The 23,227-nt window shown below is 37.6% G+C and overlaps 1 protein-coding gene across 1 annotated transcript in view; it reads right to left on the bottom strand.

Moving 5' to 3' along the window:
• C6H10orf67 (chromosome 6 C10orf67 homolog) overlaps positions 1 to 22,357 on the bottom strand; it is a gene marked incomplete at its 5' end in the record, with an annotated part of 40,139 nt that extends 17,782 nt beyond the window's left edge. Inside the window, 10 exon segments of the mRNA XM_059818802.1 lie at positions 455 to 520; positions 4,172 to 4,230; positions 5,390 to 5,498; positions 5,500 to 5,535; positions 13,730 to 13,876; positions 16,969 to 17,007; positions 17,009 to 17,050; positions 17,757 to 17,936; positions 20,820 to 20,940; positions 22,272 to 22,357. Coding sequence (XP_059674785.1) covers positions 455 to 520; positions 4,172 to 4,230; positions 5,390 to 5,498; positions 5,500 to 5,535; positions 13,730 to 13,876; positions 16,969 to 17,007; positions 17,009 to 17,050; positions 17,757 to 17,936; positions 20,820 to 20,940; positions 22,272 to 22,357 — 885 coding nt within the window.
• Between the last annotated feature and the right edge of the window lie 870 nt (positions 22,358 to 23,227).

Genomic DNA, 23,227 nt, shown 5'->3' with positions numbered 1-23,227 from the left:
TGGTAAAATAAAGGACCAGCCGTCTGGAAAGTTCCTGGATCATGTAAAAAGAGAATAAAAGGCAGTGTTCTTATGAGACTAATGCAGAATACAAAAATATTTTAAGTCAAAACTCTGTATCATTGCCTATGACATTTGTAAACAGCAGCAGCAAATCCTTTCAAATAACGTTGCATTTATTAAATATTTTCCAAGTCCTGCTAAGACAAAATAGTAGCGTTTTAAAAAAAAAATATTTCTAGTAGCATGGTTTACATCTGTTCCTCTCGAAATACGGTAAGAACAAAATAAAACTGTAAAGTATTGTTGCTATCTTTCTTCACACGTAAAACAACTTCCCTACTTAAAAAACAATTTTATTACATCTATGGGATATTAAAAAGGTTTTGCATATTTTATTAGATTTGCAATAAATGATGGCTTACAAAAAATAATGTATACATAAGTATCTTACCAGACTTTTAACTAATGATCTTTCATTTTCAAGTGCTGCCTTCATTCTTTCTTGAATTTCAATCAACTAAAATATAAACATGTGAGAATCAATGTTGGATTTCATACTACAAACAGGCCTAATTCTATAAAAATCCTTTCTAAGTACAGGCTCCCTTATCAAGAGACTACAAGTGGACATACGCCTATTTTTGTATTATAACTGGTAACAGATAGATATCTTCACTTGGAGCTAGATACTTTTATGTGGAGTTTAATAGTGTCACAAAGGCCACACATACAAAGTCCTTTGGACATAAACAACGTAGAGTGTGATGTCACAGGGGGTAGGAAGATAATGAAAACGTAAACAACAGAGACTTCAATGACAAACTCTCAGAAAAGTGGGTATTTTTGGAACCTGTTACAGGCAAACAGTGGCAGTTTGGAACTGCAGGAGCAATTCTACTGTTTTGTTGTAAATTTGTAGAAAGATCAGCAGATGACTGTATCATCTGCAGCAAGTTCTAACGTATCCTCCGGAGACAAACATTGTCAGGCAAATTACACATCTAGTCTCACCGAGGACAAAGGATTGTGCCTAAAGAGAAATCTAAGCAGAATTCTTTAAGAATTCTTCAAAAGTTCCAGAATCAAAGTCCCTCAAACAGTTACATTGCATGGCAAAGCTCCCTTGGCTCTGCTGGGTCTGAGCTGCCTGGGACTTCTGTCAGAGCTACTGTCACTGGGGACTTGCAAGTTAAACATCTATATTTCTCAGTGTCACCAGGAGCGGAGTTTGTTACTTACCATATTTGCATTTAGAACATATTTAAAACCAGACAATGTTGAGTACAACACTGACATTCATTTTCTTTCATAAAAATGGAGAAATGCTCCCCTTCAGCATAATAACCTAGAAGCTAGAATGCTCAGCCACAAATCAGGGCAGCCGGCATTGTATGCCGCTGGGAGTTTTATGGGGCTTGATTACAATATCCCAAGTCATGGAAAAGTAGCCTAACTACCCCTCTATGATGAGAATAAGCCACCAGCTCTGTTCAAGCTGTGCCATTGGACACAAAGAATATGAAATTCATGAGACTAGATACAGAATACACATGCACGAGCTTGACGACATACCAAAGCTGTGACTGCATGAGAAAGGGACAACCTTGTGTTTTGACTTGCTATATCATTTATGCATTTTACATTAGACTATGAATTACAAGAAAACAATAAACAAAACACCACCACCACACCACCCCCCAAAACCCAAGCAAAAATACTCAGCAAAAATCAGAAGAAAGAAAGAATAAATCTGTACAGAAGTCCCCTCCTCTGTGCTGAGTATCCTAATGTAGAATGAGTATCCTGATGAGAATACGGCTCTTCTGTGCTTGCTCTCCCTGTATCCAGCTTTAAAGAGAGTATTTTCCCACCACAATACAGTGTAAACTAGCAGTTAAGTCATCAGCATATAGAGCTACGAGTTCAAAGGTCCTCAAGTTCATCAATGATCAGAACCTTGGGCAAGTGCTCTAGTCCTTATGAAAAACTCAGTCCTTGCCATCTCTTACGATGCTTTGAGAGAAATTAGAGATGCAATTGCCCACAGCTAGTGCACAGCTTGGCTGCCTGGGCACAGGAGGAAGATCCAGACTCCAAGTCCCATCTACAAGAAATCAATCAGTAATTTCTAGTTAGTCCAGGAAAGAGACAGTGCTTCCAATGTGTTTCATCGTCACTTATTACTGACTGTGTCTGCTTTGAATCCCATTTTTAAGTGTTAACTTTTCCTTATACAGTGCATATTGGATACTGGCGTCTGTATCAACTTTGTGAACTCCATTTCTAGAGTTAAATGTCCAACTCCTGGGCACTACATCAGTGTGCGCCTTCAAGGCCAGCTCCTCTTTTTTAACGATCAAAGCTTTTTAACCAAAGAAGAATTTATGCACAATCTGGCTATCGAGAGAGCATCTTTCAATGGGATATACAAAGGAGGGAGGAAAAAAAAGTCAGAAACTTTAATCAATGTAGTTAGTCTTTTAGAATTGTAGTTTTTCTTTTGGGAATGGAAATATAGTTAGATTCATTATCAGAATTATAATGGGAAGAGAAGGACTGCTCCAAAGATTTCTCACAGCACTTCAGTTTTACAGTTTAGCTCACTGGACAGACCGTGCAGTGACTGTGAAGGGCTACCTGTCCCCTGTCCGGGTAGCTGTACTGGAGGCAGTTGGGGAGGAAGGCAGGTGATCCATTTTTACACAAATGTAGCACTTCCAAATCATGTGAGAGGCATATAGAAAAGAGTTCCCATGCTGCTCCTCAAATCCACAGACTGAGGTCATATCTATGGGAAGATACTAGACATAAGACAATGTCTTCCATTGTATGGAGATGAAGAGAAGGAAAGGAAAATATAGAGAAAAATATAGAAAAATTTCCTGTGAGTGAAAGGATGAAAAAAAATGTACTATTAAAAATATTCTTTGGACTTTGCAAATTAAGTAAGGAGAAAAGTTCAGTATAGGAACAGATGACTGGCCCTTTCTTTCCAGCATAATGAGACTTAAAACCTAAGCAGGATTCCTGAGCACTGTCAGACCTAGAAAAAGAGAAAAACTAACAGAAGACACATCCCTTCTTTGATAGACTACTGCATTAGACAGGCCAATTAATTTTCCACTTCTGATTTTGGATTTCATGTAGAGAATCCTAACACACTTACCCTTTCAATGCTCCTGAAAAGATAAGTAGGTATTACTATTTTCAGATTGGGAAACTTGATCACAGAGGAGTTCCATCTAAGGTCACAAGGAAAGGCAATGATAGGGATGATTTTAGAAATTCAGTGCCTCAGTCCCCACAAAGGTTTTTTTTTTGTAAATATGAATTTGCATGAGAATTTAGTAATCATGGAATTAGCACATAGAATTATCACTGTTTCCCTTATATTTCACCACAAAGAAGTGAGCTGTCAACAAAACATTCTGGAAATGTTTCACAGAAGGAATGTTTGTTATAGGAAGAAGTTCTGTGTCTATTTGTAAATTTTCAGAATGAGAACTATACACCGTAGAAAAAAGTCATTTGAGAACCATCACAAGGTAGGAAGCCCACTGGAAAGATACCTAGATGTTATACTGGGAAAACACTGAAAGCTGTCAACCTTTTATTGAGATCACTTATTAATTAATAAACATTGACGTTGGACAGTTTTTTTAAAAAGCTGACTTTTATACCTTGTTCAGATATTGTTTAGCTCAGATAGCATGCAAATAATAATTCATATATACTAACAGCTCTATCCAGAAATAGCGGAATATTTAACAAGTCACAGGTTACAAAAAATAACCGTTTTCTTTTTTGAAGTTACTAGCTATTCATATATACAAATCTTCTTTCCCTGCCTTCAAAAGTTTACTGAATGCGTTACTTTTTTATTAAAGTATTCAATCATTTTACTGTAGCTTATTAAGGTTCAGAATTTTACTATGTTTTAACAACATTATGAAATATGACAGGATGAGAAAATCAAAATCACCATATTCATTAAAGGAATACCGATTCATTATTACTCTGCAGTGAGTTATGCTACCATAAACCAAAATGAAACATAATTCAAGTTAGAGTCAGCTTTCTAACACTATTTGGAGTATACACTGCCAACAGTCCAAGCTCATTACTGTTCTGCCAAGAGTGTAGCTTACAAAAGTAAAGATTACAGTACCTTTCGAACAGTTTGCTCACCAGCTTCCATTTTTGATCTCATTCTTTGCACTCGTTTATCTGAAAGCAAGAGGGGAAAGAGAAAACCCATGAAATTACATGCCTACATTAATGTATTCAAAATGTTTGCTTCAGGTCAGTCTCTAAACCCAGCGGAATGCACCAGGGATGAGAGTCCTGGCAGAACTGTGACCTTCACCACCGCCCTTGACATTCACAGCCTTCTCCCTGCTGTTCAGCCGGCTGGTCAGATAGAGATGAAGAAGTAAGTTCAAGAGCCAAGTGTGACTGAGTGCCCACAGCTTTTCATTAATACTAATTCTGGACATCCTTGCTGTTAGTCACAGCCAATACAAAGTGTTTTAGCAGGTGGTTCTTTATTGCTCATACAAAACTACCAAAAGATAAGAAGCACCATTGAATCCGATGATAAACAGGAATCAGGAATATTGTCTGTGTCCAATTCATCTTGCCGCTATTAAAGGTGATACTGGGTCTAATCTATATGGACATAACAAAGCTAAACAGCCAAATTCTACTCTGTTGCCATAGTTTCTAGTCCTCCATTAAATATTTCACTCTGGCAATATACAAGAAATAACCTGCAGGTAAAGACCATACATTGTACTTATCAGGAAAAAGCCCTCCTTTTAAGAACTGTAATAAAGCACAGGTATCAAAAGCAGTGACGGCTTACTTGATAGAAACCGATTCTCTTAGAAACCTCCACAGAAACACAAAACTAATTATACGAAGAAATGCAAATTCAAATATTTTGCAGGAGCTCAAAAACGACTCTAGAGAGAGAGTAGGTTTTAATACAGTTCCCTTAGGATAAAATAGTAGACCCTCATTTAAAAATGTAACTATCTGTATACGGCACTTTTCTATTTCAGCAATTTTACAGCATGTATCTGTCACAAAATATGAACTCTAGCCACATTGCTAGGCAATATTTTAAGTCTCAAAAGCCACAGCAAATATTCCTTTGTCATAAATCAAAAATATGTAAATATATGCATTAAAATGAGAATAAATATGTATGAATTTCTCCACAAATACATACAAAATTAGCATTCAATACGAGAAAAAGACAACAGTCCAGAAATAAGTCGCCATCCTTCTGAAGCGCGTTAACAATTAATTCCAACTTTAGTAACGTTTCTTACACGCTGCATTTAAACTAATCATCTTGATCTAACATCAGTTTAAAGTTTACCTAATAAATATTTTTCCTTTTCAGAGCGCTTCAATGCATTTTCGAGACGAGAAATCTCATTGTGCAGTTTCAAAACCTCTTCTTTGAAATCCTCATTCTCTTTTTCAAGCATTTTTTTTTTCATGGTCATCATCTTCAAAGACAACCTGAAAGATTGCGATGCCTTGAATTTATAAGTAAGGAATCAGGGCTTTAAATACGCTGCACTGGTGTAATATTATACAACACAGTATCATATAATTTCTGAATTCTATTACAGAGTGATAATATGAATAGAAAAAAGCCGGGACTCTAAATAGGTCCCCGCTAGAAGAAAGGCTGCAGTACATTATGTACAAAGACCATAACACATGGGGACATTTTATTGACAGGAATAATGCATATCATACTGTTTGTGTGCCCTCATCATTCAGGTCAATTTATTATGGAGGCTGTGTCCAGGAAGGCAGCTGGGGCCTATCCACCCACACTTCCCCCCATGTTTATGAAGCGCTGTCCGTAACTAGGCAGGCAGGAGAGACTGTGGACAGGCAACACCAGGGGGTTGCAAAGTGCATGGCTAAGGAGGGGGGCTTGTTGCCTTTGTGCCATTCCTCAGTGACAGTGCTGCCAGTGTCATGAGGAGCACATCACATGTCAAAGCGGTGAAGTTTTCAGGCTGGGAGCCGCATGGAGTCCATCAGGCCTTCTGATATCAACACAGTTGGTTTTCTACTTGGTGCCGGAGCCACCCAGAGGCAATTCATATTCTGAACATTAACATGGCTTTGCATGCCTGTCACACATAGACCGTGCAGGGGTTTAATGCTATTGAAGACTACGGTTTAAATCTCTATGCAAACAGTGATTACCTTGTAAGAAGGTTCCAGGATAACATGCAACAAAAGACTTTAAAGTTATAGTTTTAGTAAAGCAAACTCATTTACATTTTTATTATGCGTGTCCTTTGTTTAAATCTTGCCACGTCCATTATGGAAAAGACTTCTTATGCAACTGAAGCTTATGGGGACAGCTACTCTTTTTTTCTTGTTGGTTTCAAAGCTATTGAAAACATTTGAATATATTGTCTTATGGCTGTCTAGATTTTACTGCCACATATTTCTTTTAAAATTATAGAAAAGCTTTCAGAGCTGGCACAGATCTTTATAGTCATACCAGCATATTAACTAACTCCTGAAACCATTTAAAATATTAACACAAAAGAGACGACTCAGACAGCCGTTGCTTTCCTTACTAAAGAAAATTTAGGATATTATTTGCTTTGCTTGCTAAAAATATGAACTCTTTTAAAAAATTACTTCAAAATAAAAATGTTGAAGGACTTGGAAAATAAAACGCCAGGGTTTTCAAATGGCATATAAACCTAAACTATAATATATTTATGGCTAAAATTTAGTCCATAACTTTTTGGTTTTCCTCAGAAAAGACATTTTTGATCTCCAACTTACCAGAGCAAATTACCAATGTTTTACATAAAGTTTTGGACACAAAGTTTTCACAGATTTTATAAGAAATCATGTAAATAAAACGCAAAGCGCTTTGGAAAGTAATTCATATTAGTTTGTGGTTCCCCTTCCTTTACTGAAGACCAAGAATTATTAACAAAAATGTTACTTTTAATAATGTAAGTTTTTTATAGAAATACTTCAACAGCATTTCATTTTAAACAGTATTTATGCAGTAACAAATTTAAAATTAATCCTCTGAGATAATTATTAGAGTGCAGGCTTTTCTTGAAAACTTTTACCAAATCGTGTAGACAGACGAGCACACTCCAGGGAAAACAGTAGCGTTAGCAAAACAGCACATGCAATATTTAAGTAATTAGCTAACGCTCTGCTCTGGCAGTGGTCAACTCCAAACCACTGCAAAACAAACTTACAGTTTCCAAAGTCCTTTCAAGTAACTGTTACAGCTCTTGATAGGCTTAAGTATTTGTTCCTTTGCTCTGGCTGTGTTTGAGCATCAACAGCTGATGCTCAAAGAAGAACCTTTACATAAAATAAAGATTTTAATTACTCCTGTGACTACATTTTAAATGGTATCTCAAATATAACTGTAATCATAACCTTTTGCTGTTCAAGGAAAGGAGATAAAACCCACACAGAACATTTTCTTCACAAACGTGTACTTTGCAGATTGCTCAGATAACCTTTAGCTCTAGCTCCACCATCTGCTGAAGCGAGGAACTGCAAGTAATTAACTATTCAGTCTCCTGCTGCAATGAGGACACTCATTAGCAAAATGAACAAAGGGACAATTTTCTGTAGCTACAGTCATCTGTTACACTTTGAGTGGCAGGTTTTGTAGCAATGTTCTCGCTACCATCTGCCCACAGCGGTAGCGTTTGGCTTGCTTAAACTGGGGAACTTTTAAGCTGTAAGAAAAAAAGGGCTAGAGGTTGGAAGGCGATTGTAATGCGCCTTATATAGGAGGCTTCAATATTTCTCACCTTTTCTGTTTTATTGCCTTCATTCTAACAGTTTTATTACTTTAAGTAAAAAATATGCATATTTTAGCCTTAATAAAGTCTACTATATATTTACTAAGGTTGTGTTGTAGACTCTTATGATTACTTTTCTAATAGTACTAAACAGATATGCATATATAATTTTGGAATATAACAAACTTCAACTAGAAGCATCCACCTATACTCATAGTATTCTAGCCAAACAGGTAAAGGTGAGAGAACATAGCTATTTATTATGCACTTGAAAAATATGCATTTCCATTTGGTACCCTGCAATATTTAACATACACGCAAAACAATCAATTGGCCTTTTGAATAACAGCTATGAATTTTGCACTCTTATTGCAAAGAAGTATGAGGCAAATTACTGATGCTCTCCTATGACACCAAAGAAGAAAATATTTGAGCATATTCTAGTTAAAATTATAAACTGAAGTTGTTACTGTTGTCAATTTATTGGGCATTTGCCTTGAAAACAAATCCATTCTCGAAAACCTGTCATCCAAATTATTACATACCTTTCAATTTCTAGGCTCTATTGGAGGTATCTAAAGTTCACATTATATACACCACAAGAGGGTGCAATTGTACAGGTTGTCATGAAAAACAGTCATTTACTAATATACCAGTTTTGAGTTGCAAGGGAAATGATAATTTCGAAACTTATATTTATTGTTATTATCCCCAATGTGTTACATTCACATGTTTATAATTTTAATTCTTTCACAGTTTATATCTGTAAATTTCAAAGAAATGCAGGTTAAGGTTGAAGATGAGAACCTCTAGCATGGCCATGGGTTGAATACAAGCCTTTACTTTTCAGTCAGTCACCCTGTTACTACGCCCATATCTTCAATTCAGCTAATGCCTATATTCTGTAAGGGCTTCCAGCCACACTCCCACACCCCACACCCCCCCCGTTTTTTTTTTTTTTTTGTAGATACTGAATTCCTGAAGATAGCTCCCCATTTTGTAGGTATGGGCTGCGTTCCTTGTTTCTAGAGGTATAACTACTAATTTGTTTCAATGCTCCCAGTGCACCACAGGTTGCTACAACTGTCATGTGCTGTCATTACTTATCTATCACTCTGTGTTGCCTACAAGTTTAATCAGCCGTGTTTTAATTTAATTCCAGGTCACCAATGAATAATGTGAAAACTTTATCAATTATTACAGAAGTTTACTAAAGTAATAATAATAAAGTTCTGTAATAATAAAACCCAAACAGTTCTGTAATAATAAAAAACAAGCAAGCAAGCAAACAACACCTATACAATGTTGATTCCTCATTTACAGGTATTTTTTGAAATCTTTCATTGTTGAACAGAAGCTTTGCCCAAAGAAAATGTCTTTATCTTGTTCATAAATTACACGAAGTGCAGGACCTGAACAGCATCCCATCTTTCTGGAGTTAAAAGGACAAATGGCAACAGTAGATATTTACCCTACAAGCTCCACAGACTATGTAATTAAGGTAACTTTGACTGAAGTTCTTGAACTGAAGAGGAAACTTCACTGCTGTGCCTCTTGGTTTTGCCCCGCAAGCAAAGGGCCTCATCCATGTTTGCCTACCTCTACCTGAGGTCTGAAACGACAGACTTCTAGGAGCTTCCCACCCCTTAGTTGGAGATCACAAAACTAAATTTTAAGGCATGACATATCTTACTGTAGCATATTGAATACTATATTTTAAACAGTGCTCCTAAATCAAACACCTTGAAAAAATTTCTCTTCACAGACTTGCAAAAGTCTTATCTCAACCAAACTTGTATTCTACTGAAATAATGATATCAGTTTTGTTGGAAAATATCTATTTTCTATAAAGCCTTTTGTGCTGATTAGGAAAACCCATATTAAGCTTTCCGTTATGTTAACATATCTAACATAAACAGGGGAGCAGACTCTGGGGGACCCCTGGATCTAAGCCATGTGGGTTTCCTCATTTAGAAATATGTACTCTCTGTAAACATTTAAAATCCTTTCTGGAGGTTAATAAATCAGAAAGTAATTGTTAACCTGGGATACAAGCACCATGTTCTGCCTTCTCCTATATACAGGACATCGTTTTTTAAATTGCCCCCAGGATTTTCACATTATTAATGATTCTATAATTTTTACCTAACAGTAAGCTCATACAATTGCAGCCACTTCCTTTTCTCCCAATACATTAAGATTATTTTGTCCTTAATGGTGCCATTTATAGTTTTTTCCTTGATACATTGTCCATTTTATACCCTTCAAAACCTTCTAATGATATTAATTGCCATATTTTCCCATTGTCTCCCATTTGTTATATGTTGCTTTAATTTCTATAATTTGCTAATGTCATCTTGCCATGGAACTAAAATAGGACATGAATAAATGCTGTCCTCTTCCTTGATTATGAGACTACGGCTTTTTGGTCACATATTACTTTTTTTCTTAGAGATTTCACCTTTTTTGTTCATATTATTGCGTTCAGATTTTAAGCCTCAGTCAGTTTCCCCCACGGTTGTAAACCAAGCTTTTGAAACATTGCATGTATGTACGTACAAAACCACTTGCATACACAAATATGTTCATATACTTATGGCGTAAGTTACTAACTTATTCACCTTGGCCTCACCTTGAGTATTGTGTGCAGTTCTGAGCCCCACAATTTAAGAAGGATGTGAGGGTCCTTGAATGCATCCAGAGGAGGGCAACAAAGCTGGTGAAAGGGCTGGAAGGAATGCCCTATGAGGAGCGGCTAAGGACTTTGGGCTTGTCTAGTTTGGAGAAAAGGAGGCTGAGGGGCAACCTCATTGCTCTCTACAGCTTCCTGAGGAGGGGAAGTGGAGAGGGTGGTACTGAGCTCTTCTCCCCAGTATCCAGTGACAGGATGCATGGGAATGGTTCAAAGCTGCATCGGGGGAGGATTAGACTGGACACTCGGAAGCATTTCTTTACCGAGAGCGTGATCAAACACTGGAACAGGCTTCCTAAAGAGGTGGTCGACGCCCCATGCCTGTTGGTGTTTAAGAGGCATTTGGACAATGCCCTTAATAACATGCTTTTAACTTTTGGTCACCCCTGAAGTGGTCAGGCAGTTGGACTAGATGATCACTGTAAGTCCCTTCCAACTGAAAACCTAATATTCTGTGCTATGCTATGCTACGCTATGCTATCCTATGCTAATACTACGATATGCTATGCTATGCTATTCATTCCTTAGAAAACGACTATGATCAATAAATTAGGAGGTTGAACACAGCATTTGGTTATGCTAATTTAAAAAGTTTTGATAGAAAATTCTCATTTCCTGAATATATTTCAGGAAGAAAAAATTTCTGACATACCACCTGCATCTTCACATGATATGAAGGAGTGCTTCAAGAGTTACCCATCCTCTTCGCTAGTTTGCTGCTTGTAATAGAACCTCACCAGACAGTTATGCTAGCACAAGTACAGGCTTACAAGAGTATTAATGTACAGTTACCAACAATTTAAAAAACGAATTGTTCTTTGATGTCGAATACCACTCCTCCAATTTTTTTACATTTTTTTAAACTATTTCATCTTTTCTAGAAAGTTGTTTTAGTCAAAGATTTCAAAGTTACAGACACGGTTCTACCAGATTTCAATAATGTCCCTTACAACACATTTCTTGATGGGAGTATGACTATGCCTATTTCCCCTCCCCCTTGCTTAAATTCTATAATTAGTATATAGTCACTTAACATTTTGCTTCCACATCCTCTGCCATTTCAAACTAACATTTCTTTGTAACATAAAAAGTTGGAATACTGTTTATCTTCTCAGTTTATGTTATCAGAGAGAATCTACAAGTTTTTTGGTTTTTTTTTAGGGCAGAACTCAATGTTTTAGATATAGTGCGTGCATATGTATCAGTATACTGTATCTGGATCTAGAATGACCACCAGCTGACAGTTTGGGTGTCTTTACAGAGGGTTTCACAGCCATTACACTTTGTATACACATGCCCACATGTCTAAGCGTGGTTAAGAGTGTAAGACTTGTGTAAGACTCGGTTAAGAGGCAGAGTCCCAAATCTACATCAAAATCCCTGGTGATGCATTAAAGAATTCTGCATTACAGGCACTAAAATCTACAACTACCTGAATTTGTAACACTAAAAGCTGCAAGACACTTTAAGTACTGCTGCCGAACTATTTTGAACCCTAATAGCAATGAAGGGTTTAACATCTAATTTCCAGTGGAAGTTACAAACGTTTCTTTAGAAGCTGCTTTCTGATCCAACTAGGTGTTCTAAAAGTACTCCCACCAAGTCAGAACTTTTAAAAAACAGTGAGGAGGTGATCCTGTACCCCTAGAATTCCACAGCCTACTGTGATAATGACAACCCTTGTTCACATCCAGCCTCCTCCTCTTTTGGAGAAGAAATCTGAGCCATAAAGTATGCAATGACAGCCTCTTAGTCTATTCACATGGGAGCCTGGATTGCAGCCCTTGTTACAGAGAACATTTAAATATACATATTTTCATAAAGTAAAACAGCCTCACTGGGGCTTACCCAAATGAAGTGAAAGAGAAATAAGCCATACCACTGCTAACTGTTGTAGCTAACAGTCTGTTGCAAGAAGGAATTACTATCACTTCCTTCTGTACACAGGAATGACTGACCTGGCTTAACGATCCAGTTCTAGAACAGGTTGCATAGCTGTGAATTCTAACTGGGGAGAGATGCCTAGTTTGCTCAGAGGGTATATCGTAGTCCCCGTATTTCTCCTTTACAGGCCATACTGTCTACCTTAGGTAGCTGCCAGCACAGTTAGATAGCGTTTTCAGATCTCATTAGTACTATACACCTCTATGCATAGAGAGCAGAGATGAAAAAGCAATCCGGTGTCAGGCTTAGCTAGAACCTTTAGAGCCTGAGACTGCTTTTTATCAGCCTAGAGCATATGTGAAGTTTTGAAAAAGTTGTATTTATTTCCCACATTTTGGTGAACTGCAGATGAGCACAGTTAATTTGGGTAGGAGAAGGACATGTTTATGGTACAGAAGGGATACAAAGATGATGTATGGACATATGAGACTGAATTACGTTTCCCATTTGAAGAATACAGACTGAATAAGTAGGACAGTTCTTAGCCATTGTAACTAGCTATTTATGTCTGCATCTGGATGAGGAAAAAGATTCATAATTGAAAAAGGCTTCTCACGTCTAGTAATGGTTGTACCGAAGTAGCTGTCATACTCCATGAACTTCTATTGCAGGAGTTAAGAAAAATCAAATGTGAGGGATTTTGTATTTTATTTTTATATTTTAAATGAAGATATGTCTTCATTGCATACTGAAAAATGCCGATTTAAATGATTAACAACACAATTCTAAAGAAATAAAAGAAAATATTTATTTTAGAAGTTATTTAGAGAGTAGGAACAAAGAGAAACATGAGAAGATGTAATGTAAGTACTTCTGTAAATAGCAGTAGAACAGAGGTGGACTGTTCTGTAACTATGTTCATGCATGGAGTAAGAATAGCACTGAGAGCAATATTTTATAGAAGTTTTATTATAAAACTTTTTGAGGTTTTTTTTTAGATGTTTTTTCTTAAGTTTTTACAAAAATATTTTATAAAATATTTTCATTTTATTTTATTTAAAAAAAAAATCAAAAAAAGGTAGTACAACTACCAACTCTTGGTCAGACTATCACTGACATCAATTTGTGTGACATTAATAGAGTACTACACATTATTTTAGTCAAATACTTACAATAGCACAGGGTAATCCCAAACAGCGTTCTATTCCCTTCCCAATCTAATGTTTCCTATAAAAATAATGGCACTAGAAATACACTTCATTGAATATGTTTAAAGATTTCCACATTTGGATAATGAGTTTATGATCTTTTACAAAAACACCATTTTAGCCCTTCCTTTTTCTTGGTATTCCTGCAATTTTCTCTCCAGATCTTCAATTACAAACTTTTTCTCGTGTAGCTTGTTATGTAAAAGCTTCAGTTTTCCTGGTGAACCCTCTGTGTCTTCTCCATTTATGTCGTAATACTTCTATTACAAGAAAAGATTCTTCAGTGAGACTCTTGGATAAACCACACAACCCTTTTTGAAAGCTATAGAACATTTTTTGTAGTTTGAACACATCATAATGCATATTTTACATTCAAGAGTTCTGTTCTAGTATCAAAAAGAAAACTTTACTGTATCTGACATTTCAAATACTTAAATAAAAAGTGTGTTATATCCAATACATAATTTATAATACTAGAGAATTCAAATGCACAGCAAAGAAAAAGGAAATGTGGAAAAAAATTTGCATATCCTATATATTTTAAAACTTTCAAAGAATGTGTTTAAAACATGTAAGAAATAAAGTAAGGAGAAAATGCAGCATAAGTACAGAATAGCAAAATAAATACCAAAATTCTAAAATAAAAATGTTAACTTTTCATTACTAGCATTTATTTTTGCATCTTCTTGATTGCAAAAGCAAAGTGTTTAAATTGCATTAAAGGATAAAAAAAGAGCACCTACAATGGATGATTTACTTCTTATGTAGTCAAAAAATAAAAATAAGACTTTCAGAGAAAAAAACCATGCACAGCCTCCTATTATACAGAAATGTCTCCCCAGGGTGGTGTACTGCCAACAGCTGGCCATTAGGAAACTCTAAGCTCAAAAGTGTGTTTGAGATCTTCCTTCAGGAGTACCTAGATACCTAGTTATTTTCCAACGTTAGGTGATTAAATATTGGTCAACTTCTTTAAAATACTAATATTAGCAGAAATTACTATCTCTTGTGTAATACATGAACACTTGTAGCAGTTGCTGAGGAAGTGAAAGAAGTAGGGTTCAATTATTTCCTCAGCCATACTGGAGTCAAACTCAGTTCTCCTTTCTCAGAGCACCCTACCTACAAAGCTATACACAAGCCTGGGATAGGGCGAACCTCTACCTGGTTGCTGAAGCTGGACCATCAGAATCCAAGAATAATGCAAGATCTTCCAAAAAGAAAGCAAAGCAAAGGGAACCTGACCCTGCAATCCCCTGGTGAGAACACTGCTACTATACACTTCATGGAATTCATATGCACTTTTTACCATGGAGCAATTACATGAGCTGGATGTGGAAAAGAAAACTTTTCACACACAAAATGAAGTTTGCATTTTTCTAGATGGTCTGTGCAGCAGTTACTTCGTCGTATGTAGGCACTCACATTTTAGCTAGGCACACTTTGCTTTTTTAATAGTCTGTGGAGAATTAGTTCAAAGTCAGATGAGTCCAGAGGACAACTCAATTCACCCTTAAGTAGGTATCTAAAATTGATCAGATGAACTGTGTCCTAAAAAATACCTATTTCTCTGTGTTGACTATCAAGAAAGCAAGGTCAGCACAGCTGCATCATAAACATGTGTACATTATTGATGAAGCGTTACAGGAGACAAATGCCACTCTCGTAATTTTTCTCAAAAAAGGAGTGTTTCACCATCTAATTTTAAAAGGGAACACAGTTTTTCTTCAAATAGTCTATATAGTCTACAGCACTCTTTTAAACCAACCCGGCTTAAAATGTTAAAGACATTGCTAGGAAGATTCCACAAGTCTCACAAAGAAACCCTATTTTACACTTGGTTTTGGAGCAGAATTTCTTTCTTCAAGTGATGGTGCTACACATCATTATTCAGGAATGAAGAAGAACAAAAGTAAAGAAGTAACATCTTTACTCTCTGTGAAGTCTTAATAAATCTTGTAGGTTCTTTCTTTACAGAAGCTACCCTTTCCTTCACTGCTAAAGCCTAGCTTTTGCCTTCTAATCTCGCACTTTAAGCTGTGCAACATTCCTGAAATGCATATCATCTTCTGTCATTTGCTCAGTGTTTTCAGCATTCTGATTTCCTCTCACATGTTTTTAAGCTTCCTCAGTCTCACAGTTCCTCATATTTTTTCTGTGAACTTTTCTCCTTTGCTTCACATTTCTCTATCCTATTCTCTGAAACATCCGCACGATTAATGCTGGTTTGAACTCATTCACAAGTGCACCTGTTCACCTGTCCCTTCACATGTCTAGGAGATCATTCATTCTGTTGAAACACATTCTTTTCTCCTTCCAGGGTTCTTTATGATTTTCTATATACTGTATTATACAGTAGATGCTGCTAACACACTGTACACACCTCCAACTATATATCTCCACTTGACTGTGCTATGTATAAACAACAGTAGAATAATTATAGCTAAATATTTCTACCCACTACCTTTCACAGCTATCCACCTAAGTAAAGTGGTTTATTTTTTTTCTTTCTTCTTTTTTTATTTTGAAATACGGACTTAGTTTTGTCAAGAAGTACAAACTGGCATGCTCCATTTGCATGTGGGGGAAGAAAGATGAAATGCAAGTTCCATACTTTCTAATTTGGATTATTTTTACTGTTCCAATTACATCCTGAAATCTGTGAATAAGAAAGTTTGTGGCACAGTCCCTAGAGGGCAGTAGAAAGCCACCTGGAGCACCCACGATTGGTCACCATTCTCTATTCGGTCACCTAGGAGTTCAATTACTAAATTTATCAAGACATTTTAATTTTTTATTGAACCAAACAGCATTTTATGTGATTACTATGTTTCTGCCTCCTAACAGACCTAATCACAGTTTGTCAATTAAAGCTGTGAATTAAAGCATGTTCATCCCTTCATTTGATTTGTCTACCCTCAGTAACATGGAAAAGTTGAGCAATGACTGCATATTTGGGTCTAAACCCACACTGCTTGAGTATTTTGTGGTCAGTTGTTTTTCACTACTCAAGAAATCAAAAACTACAATTTTTGCTTTCTTCCACTGGTATCTACTAACATACCTCATTCATGTTGTAGTAACTATGTTGTTACTCATCTAAAATGATACTAGAGTATGCTAAACTGCATACTTAAATACTAAGGGGGAAAAAACAGTACTTGTAAAAAATTACATTTTTGTGTTCGTTATTTTGTTTCTACTCAATATAATTTAAATGCTTCATCTACACGAAAAATTGAAACATGCCCTTCTCTAGATTTTGAAGTGCAAAGCTATTTTCTGTAATTGGTTTATGACATTTTAATACTCAGACCAGCAATCTACTACCACATCAATGGTTAAACCCCACCTCAGTATTTGCTCTGAGAATAGCCAGTGCATCGTGCATCACATAACTGTTATGGGTAGCTTTATAAAATTTGGACTTCTTTCTGCAATTCAATTTGTAACAAATTACTGAGAACTTTGATGTGCAATAAAAGGACACAAGCAATTACAAAAACCAAACCAAACCAAACTTTTATGTATTCTTCTTTTTTCATTTAAGAAAATTAAATGCTATTCAAGCTCTTGAATTTGAAAAAAAATACGAAGCTCATGTTCCTTTTCTATCACTTTTTTTTTGCTGCATTGATTTTTTAAAATTCAAGAATCTTGAAACAGAGGCTTTACGCATATTTCTCCCTTGTAGTGAGTGCTCACTAGTTGCAACATGATTGTCTAGGAGCATTAATGCTGGCATGGGCTGTGATTTACTACCTAAAGATCACTGGCTCTATATTTTCAAAGAATTACATGGGAAAAGAACTGTAAATAATTTATACACACGTAAGTGTGCTACATTTCTTACTTACTAAAATATTATTACAAAGTATTTTAGTGGAAATAACCACACTACAGTTTAAGATGTTTTCCTTGATATGGTTGTTAGTATGCAGAGTACAATGTAATCCATGTTCTGTTAATTGCAAATTAGCAAAAGATATCTTAGACAGTCACTTTTAAATTTGTATTAGCACTTTTTTTTATTTCCTTATTTTCAATACTGCCGTGGATTACTTTTCACTATATAAAATATTGTATCAATCTGTACAAACAGGGTGTATGAATGGGAACTGGCATGTAGTGAAGATTAACATGTAAGTAAACAAGAATTTTTCTCTTATCCCACTTATGAAAAAACTCAATGTCTGTCAGTCTATTATTTATGTATTCACAGAGATTTGAAGCCTGGTCTTCAATTTTTTCTTCGTGTTGTGCTTGAGTGATGCTTTTGTAGATGAACAAATCTTGCTGGAGGGAGTGAGCGATCAAAATCTTAGAATCATTTGTTTTTATATACAAAGTAAACTAGTCAAAAGAAAAGTACGATGATTTCATTACTCTGCTCAAGATGCTGATGGCTAGATTCATTCACCCGAACACAAGCATCTAATGCATTTCTATGCCCTATGGTATCCTCTTTGGTCTACAACAGTCACTTGGGCATGGGTCTCTACACCTGTCAGAGCTCACAGTTTCACATCCATGCTTTTGACATCTTAGGCTGTCAGCAGGAGTTAATCTGCAGAGTAAAACACCTAAATTTAGGTGTCTACATAAGAACTAGGTGAGTAAGTTTCTGTTACAGGCAATGAAATCAATGGAACATGACTCAGTTGCTCATGCACACATGGTTTAGTGTCAGAAGAAATGAGATATGAAAGACATCTTATGCAGGGCTGGCAGACATGACACAGGAGCTAAAGGAAACGGGTCCCTTTCTGAAACCAGAGACAGAGGCCAAGTAGCGTATCTTTAGACATCTCCACTGACTACAAAGACAGATCTATTCTGACTATACGGGAAGTTCAGATGCCCTATGTGCTGGTTTTGGCTGGGATAGAGTTACTTTTCTTCATAGCAGCTAGTATGGGGCTGTGTTTTGGATTTTGCTGAAAACAGTATTGATACACAGGGATGTTTTAGTTACTGCTGAGCAGTGCTTACACAGAGTCAAGGCCTTTTCTGTTTCTCACACCACCAGCGAGTAGGCTGGGGGTGCACAAGAAGTTGGGAGGGGACACAGCCGGGACAGCTGACCCCAACTGACCAAAGGGATATTCCATACCATATGATGTCATGCTCAGTATATAACCTAGGGCGAAAGCTGGCCGGGGGACCGCTGCTTGGGCTGGGCATCGGTCGGAGGGTGGTGAGCAATTGTTTTCATTTTCATCACTTGCCTTTCTTGTTTGTTGTTGTTATTTTCCTTTTCATTACATCATTATTATTACTATTATTATTATTATTATTATTATATTTTATTTCATTTCACTTATTAAACTGTTCTTATCTCAACCCACGAGCTTTCTCGCTTTTACTTTTCCTATTTTCTCCCCCATCCCACTGGGGCAGGGGGGGAGTGAGTGAGCGGCTGTGTGGTACTTAGTTGCCAGCTGGGCTTAAACCACGACACCCTGCTCAGATAAAGATACTCCCATGAGACACCTAAATGCAGGTTTCTTAATCTGTGAGCTGATTCTAACCCCAAATAACAAATTTGACTGTTAAGTAAAGTATTGGGAAGCCTTCTATAATGAAAATAAGAAATATTGCACCATAATGTTCTCTAATGAAATAAAAAAGTAATTACATTAATAAAACTGTAATTACTTCAGAAGAACAAAACATAAATTATAAAAATGTGCCAAATTGAATATATATTGCTGTGTCAGAGGTATCAATAACATCTTCGTCACGTTTGTTGAAAGCACTACTCCATTGTATCACTCCCATGGATGATAAAAATTTAAAACTGACATTAAGAAAACTGTAACTCATGAAATGAAAGATCTGAATATACAATATTAAGTATATATTTCGGTAGTCCCAGGCAAGGAAAGCATAATGAGAACTGACCCTCAATATAAATATACTTTATATCCAGACATACAGAAAGTTCTCTGTCAAACTAAAAACAGCCCACCCCCCCAAACCTTCAGTACTGCATATATTAAAGATATTTGGATTCAATATTTGACAGGCAGAGAATATTTATGCAGGAAAGATATTTAGCTTTCTCAAAAAATAACTATTTTAGGAACACTCAAGTATTTGCCGGATGGTAACTAGTCAGATTCTGCAAAGGAGACCCCCACATATGTATCAATACAGATATCAAAATGTAAGCCCAGAAAGTGGTCAAAACTTGTTTATAAATTCTAATTCAATACTCTGCAAAGTATTTTATGTTAAAAAGAATAAAAATATCTGCATTTTAGCAAGAAGTGACAGAGGAAGTGTTAAAGGAAATGCATTCTGCTTGCCATTGGGTCAGATGAGCAAAATACTCTGAAGTCTTTCAGGGATGTGAGGTAGAATGAGTTATGGCTTCTAAAAATAGTGCCAAAGGCATTTGATTCTAGTTCTTACCTATACATACATCATCTAAGATCTAAAAAGAAAAGGTGCGGGGTTTTTTTCTAGGAAATTCATCTTTTGGAGCACATCATTATTCTATACACTGAAGCATCTTCCTTTGTAATTTTTTACACAGTGAAGGGGCAGACAGAAACACCTCGTTTTGATAGAATGGATCTCCCTCTGCAGGTCTCTAGAGGGTTAAGCAGACTGGATTATGCCTCCTGATGGACTGCACCCTCCCTCCCAAGCCTAAGCCTTGAATTTCAGTAGACACAGTTTAAGATACACATATAATTGTGCAAGAGTAGATAATATGATTTGGACCTTCTTTCTTCTTTGCTTTTGTATATGATTTGTGCAAAGTAGAGTAGAAGCACTGCACTATTTTATTTAATCTCCTTAATCAGATGCAGGAGATCTCCTTAGCCATACTCATAACTGGTATCAATGGAACTGACAGGCCCACATTTATTTCCAGACGCTTAGCCACTATTAGACAGGTTTAAGCCTTCAGAATTTTCACTTACATTTATGTTTTTCGTACATGAAACAATGTTAATACCATCATAATTTTCTCTGATTCAGCTAGCCAAGTAATCCAGTCTCTAATTCATCTATTGTATATTATTCTGTTTTGAAAACAGAAATTTATATAATTTAACTGAAATAGGTATATGAAGACGGAAGAAAAGCCAAAAGAGATTCATAAGAATTACACAAAACAGAGATGATAGTGACAAAAGTACACATTTTATGGCATGAGGAAGACTCTGTTATGACACTTTCCTAATTTACCTTGATTAAAGCTTGCGCAGCAATAGCTAGCTCCTCTAATTCTGGTATTTCTTTGATATCTGTTTGCGTAGCATGATCTGTGCTGTAATATCCTATTTTTAAGTCATCTGAAATGCAATACCTGCAAACATAGAATTGAAAAAACACTTGAAATATTACAGTATTTGCATTAATCAAGTTAATCAATCTCCTATTAATAATGAAAAATCAGATGCAAAGTACCTATAATTTATCATTTCACTTGTCTGACTTTTTTAAGACAGAGGGAAATTTAAAAGAGTGTAATAAACACATTAACAGTTTCCTTCTATGTTTGTTTCATGAAGACAAGTGTTTTTAATCAAGTAATAAATAACAATTAAAAAGTTAAACAACACTAACATTATGCTAAAGGACATAAAAGAAAATACAAAAGAACAGAATGTATTCTGTCAGTAAATAGAGTCTTTTCAGTGTTCTGTAGAGAAATATATCAGTCCAGAAGTCCTGGACTGTAGATTTAGTTAGGAACTGGATTTTCTGTCTCACTGATGAACTTGATTATTTTTATATTATTAACATAGTCTAAAAGACATAACATTGATACATTTTTTTATAAAATCGGGTTGTTAAAACATAGTATTTTGACACTGTCAGAATTCCTTTCTGTTAGAAATGGATGGTGTCAGAAAGTTCTTGTCCAGGTCTAGCTAATTTACAGTCATCACAACTGGGCAAACTGGTTTAAAATTTTGATAGCATTCAATCAGAGGTGTTCTGAAGAACTCTTTTATTTTGTACAGATTCAGATATACCCCACATACTATTAGTTATCAAAGTATTAACGATCATGAAGCTGTATGATCATTTCCAAACAGTGCTGCGCTATAGGACGGGAGATGTGAAGCTTCTCACTGAAGCAGTTGTGATCCCAGCTGTAAGGTTACACTGTAAGATGTGCAGCACAGCCAAAAGGTCGGAATTACCGCGGGCTGTGTTAACTTTAGTGCACAAATGGATTACTTTCAATAGAAAGTACAAGTAGATTCTTCCAAAACAGAAGAGAGAAGTGTATACAAGGCAGAGTCTTATCCTCGTCAGTCCCTGGTACAGCAGCAAAACACAGGGAACATTTTAAACAAGTAAAAGAGGTATTTAGGTGAGAACTCCGAGTATGATCGCTCCAGGAACATCACCAAGAACAAAATTTAGGACGTGTCTGGTTTCGTGGTCCAAAGCACCGTGAAACGGAGTCCCGTTAACAACGTCTGGTGTCACTCGAGACCGACTGGGAACCGCCCTCGGCCCCTGCAGTTGTAAAAACAGGCGGGATCTCCTCAGAAAGCAACTGTACCCATACAAGCCAGGGCTCCGACAGCAACCTGCTGTCGCCGAGGGCTGCCTGCGGCGCAGCCGGACGCCAGGTCAGGCCCCCGGCCCCGCCGCGCCTCAGCGCCCCGCCACCGCCCTCACCGGCGCTCGGGCTCCGGCTCCTCCAGGCAGCACGGCAGCGCCAGCAGCTCCAGCGTCTGCGGGGCCAGGCGGAGGGCCCAGGGCCACGGGCCGGCAGCCCCCCGCCGGCGGGGCGCTCATGGCCGGCCGGGCCCGCCCTCCGCCGCGGCCGCTGCGGGACGCCGTCCGCGGAACCATGGCAACCGGGCCCCACCCGCCAGGCCTGCACGCGGCGCCGGTCGGAGCAGCGAGGACGGCGACACTTCCGCCCGCGGGCGGCAGGAAGTGACGCACGACGCTGGGTTTGGTGGCGGAGTGGGGGCCCGGTCGGGCGGAGGCTCCGCTGTTTCCCCGGCCGCGCCTTCCCCCGGCTTCTCCCGCAGAGGCACCGGCCCCGTGCCACCGGCCCCTGCCTGCCAGCGCGCTCCCCGCTGGACGCACGCACCGCCAGCCCCGCCACCAGCCTCCGCCCCGCCACGGCCGCGCCACGGCCCCCATCGACGCTGCTGCCGTCAGCAGTTTCGGAGCAGGCGGCGGGCCCACCTCGGGAGCAAACTGCGATGGCTGGTTCACCTCGAAAACCTTCCGTAGGGGAGCAGATTCGTCCAACTCGAGCGTCCCATGTCCCGAGAGGCAGGGCGCTTTTCGTGTATTTCTCCTGTTCGCTACCAGTCAACTGTTATTCCACAAATAATTTCCCTCCTTTCTAGATGTTTTTCTCGTTCAACATGCATTAACCTACTTCAGTAACTTCTTTTCCTCACCTTCAGCCGACCTCCTCACTGTTACAAGCATTTGGCTAACTCAAGACTTCCTATTTAAGCAAAATGTGCCGTTAAGTTGAAAATACAAATGGTTAGATTCCCACTGGAGAGTAATTATCTGAGGAGAGTTCATGCACACCATGTGAGTTATTGTCAGGTCAAAAAACGTTTTCCCCGCATTATGGCATGTTTCATTGCCATATTATGAATTAC

This window comes from Gavia stellata, chromosome 6 (assembly GCF_030936135.1).
Source record: "Gavia stellata isolate bGavSte3 chromosome 6, bGavSte3.hap2, whole genome shotgun sequence".
NCBI classification, from domain to species: domain Eukaryota; kingdom Metazoa; phylum Chordata; class Aves; order Gaviiformes; family Gaviidae; genus Gavia; species Gavia stellata.
The sequence above is the reverse complement of the archived record's forward strand: the minus strand, read 5'-3'. Positions and strand labels throughout refer to the sequence as shown.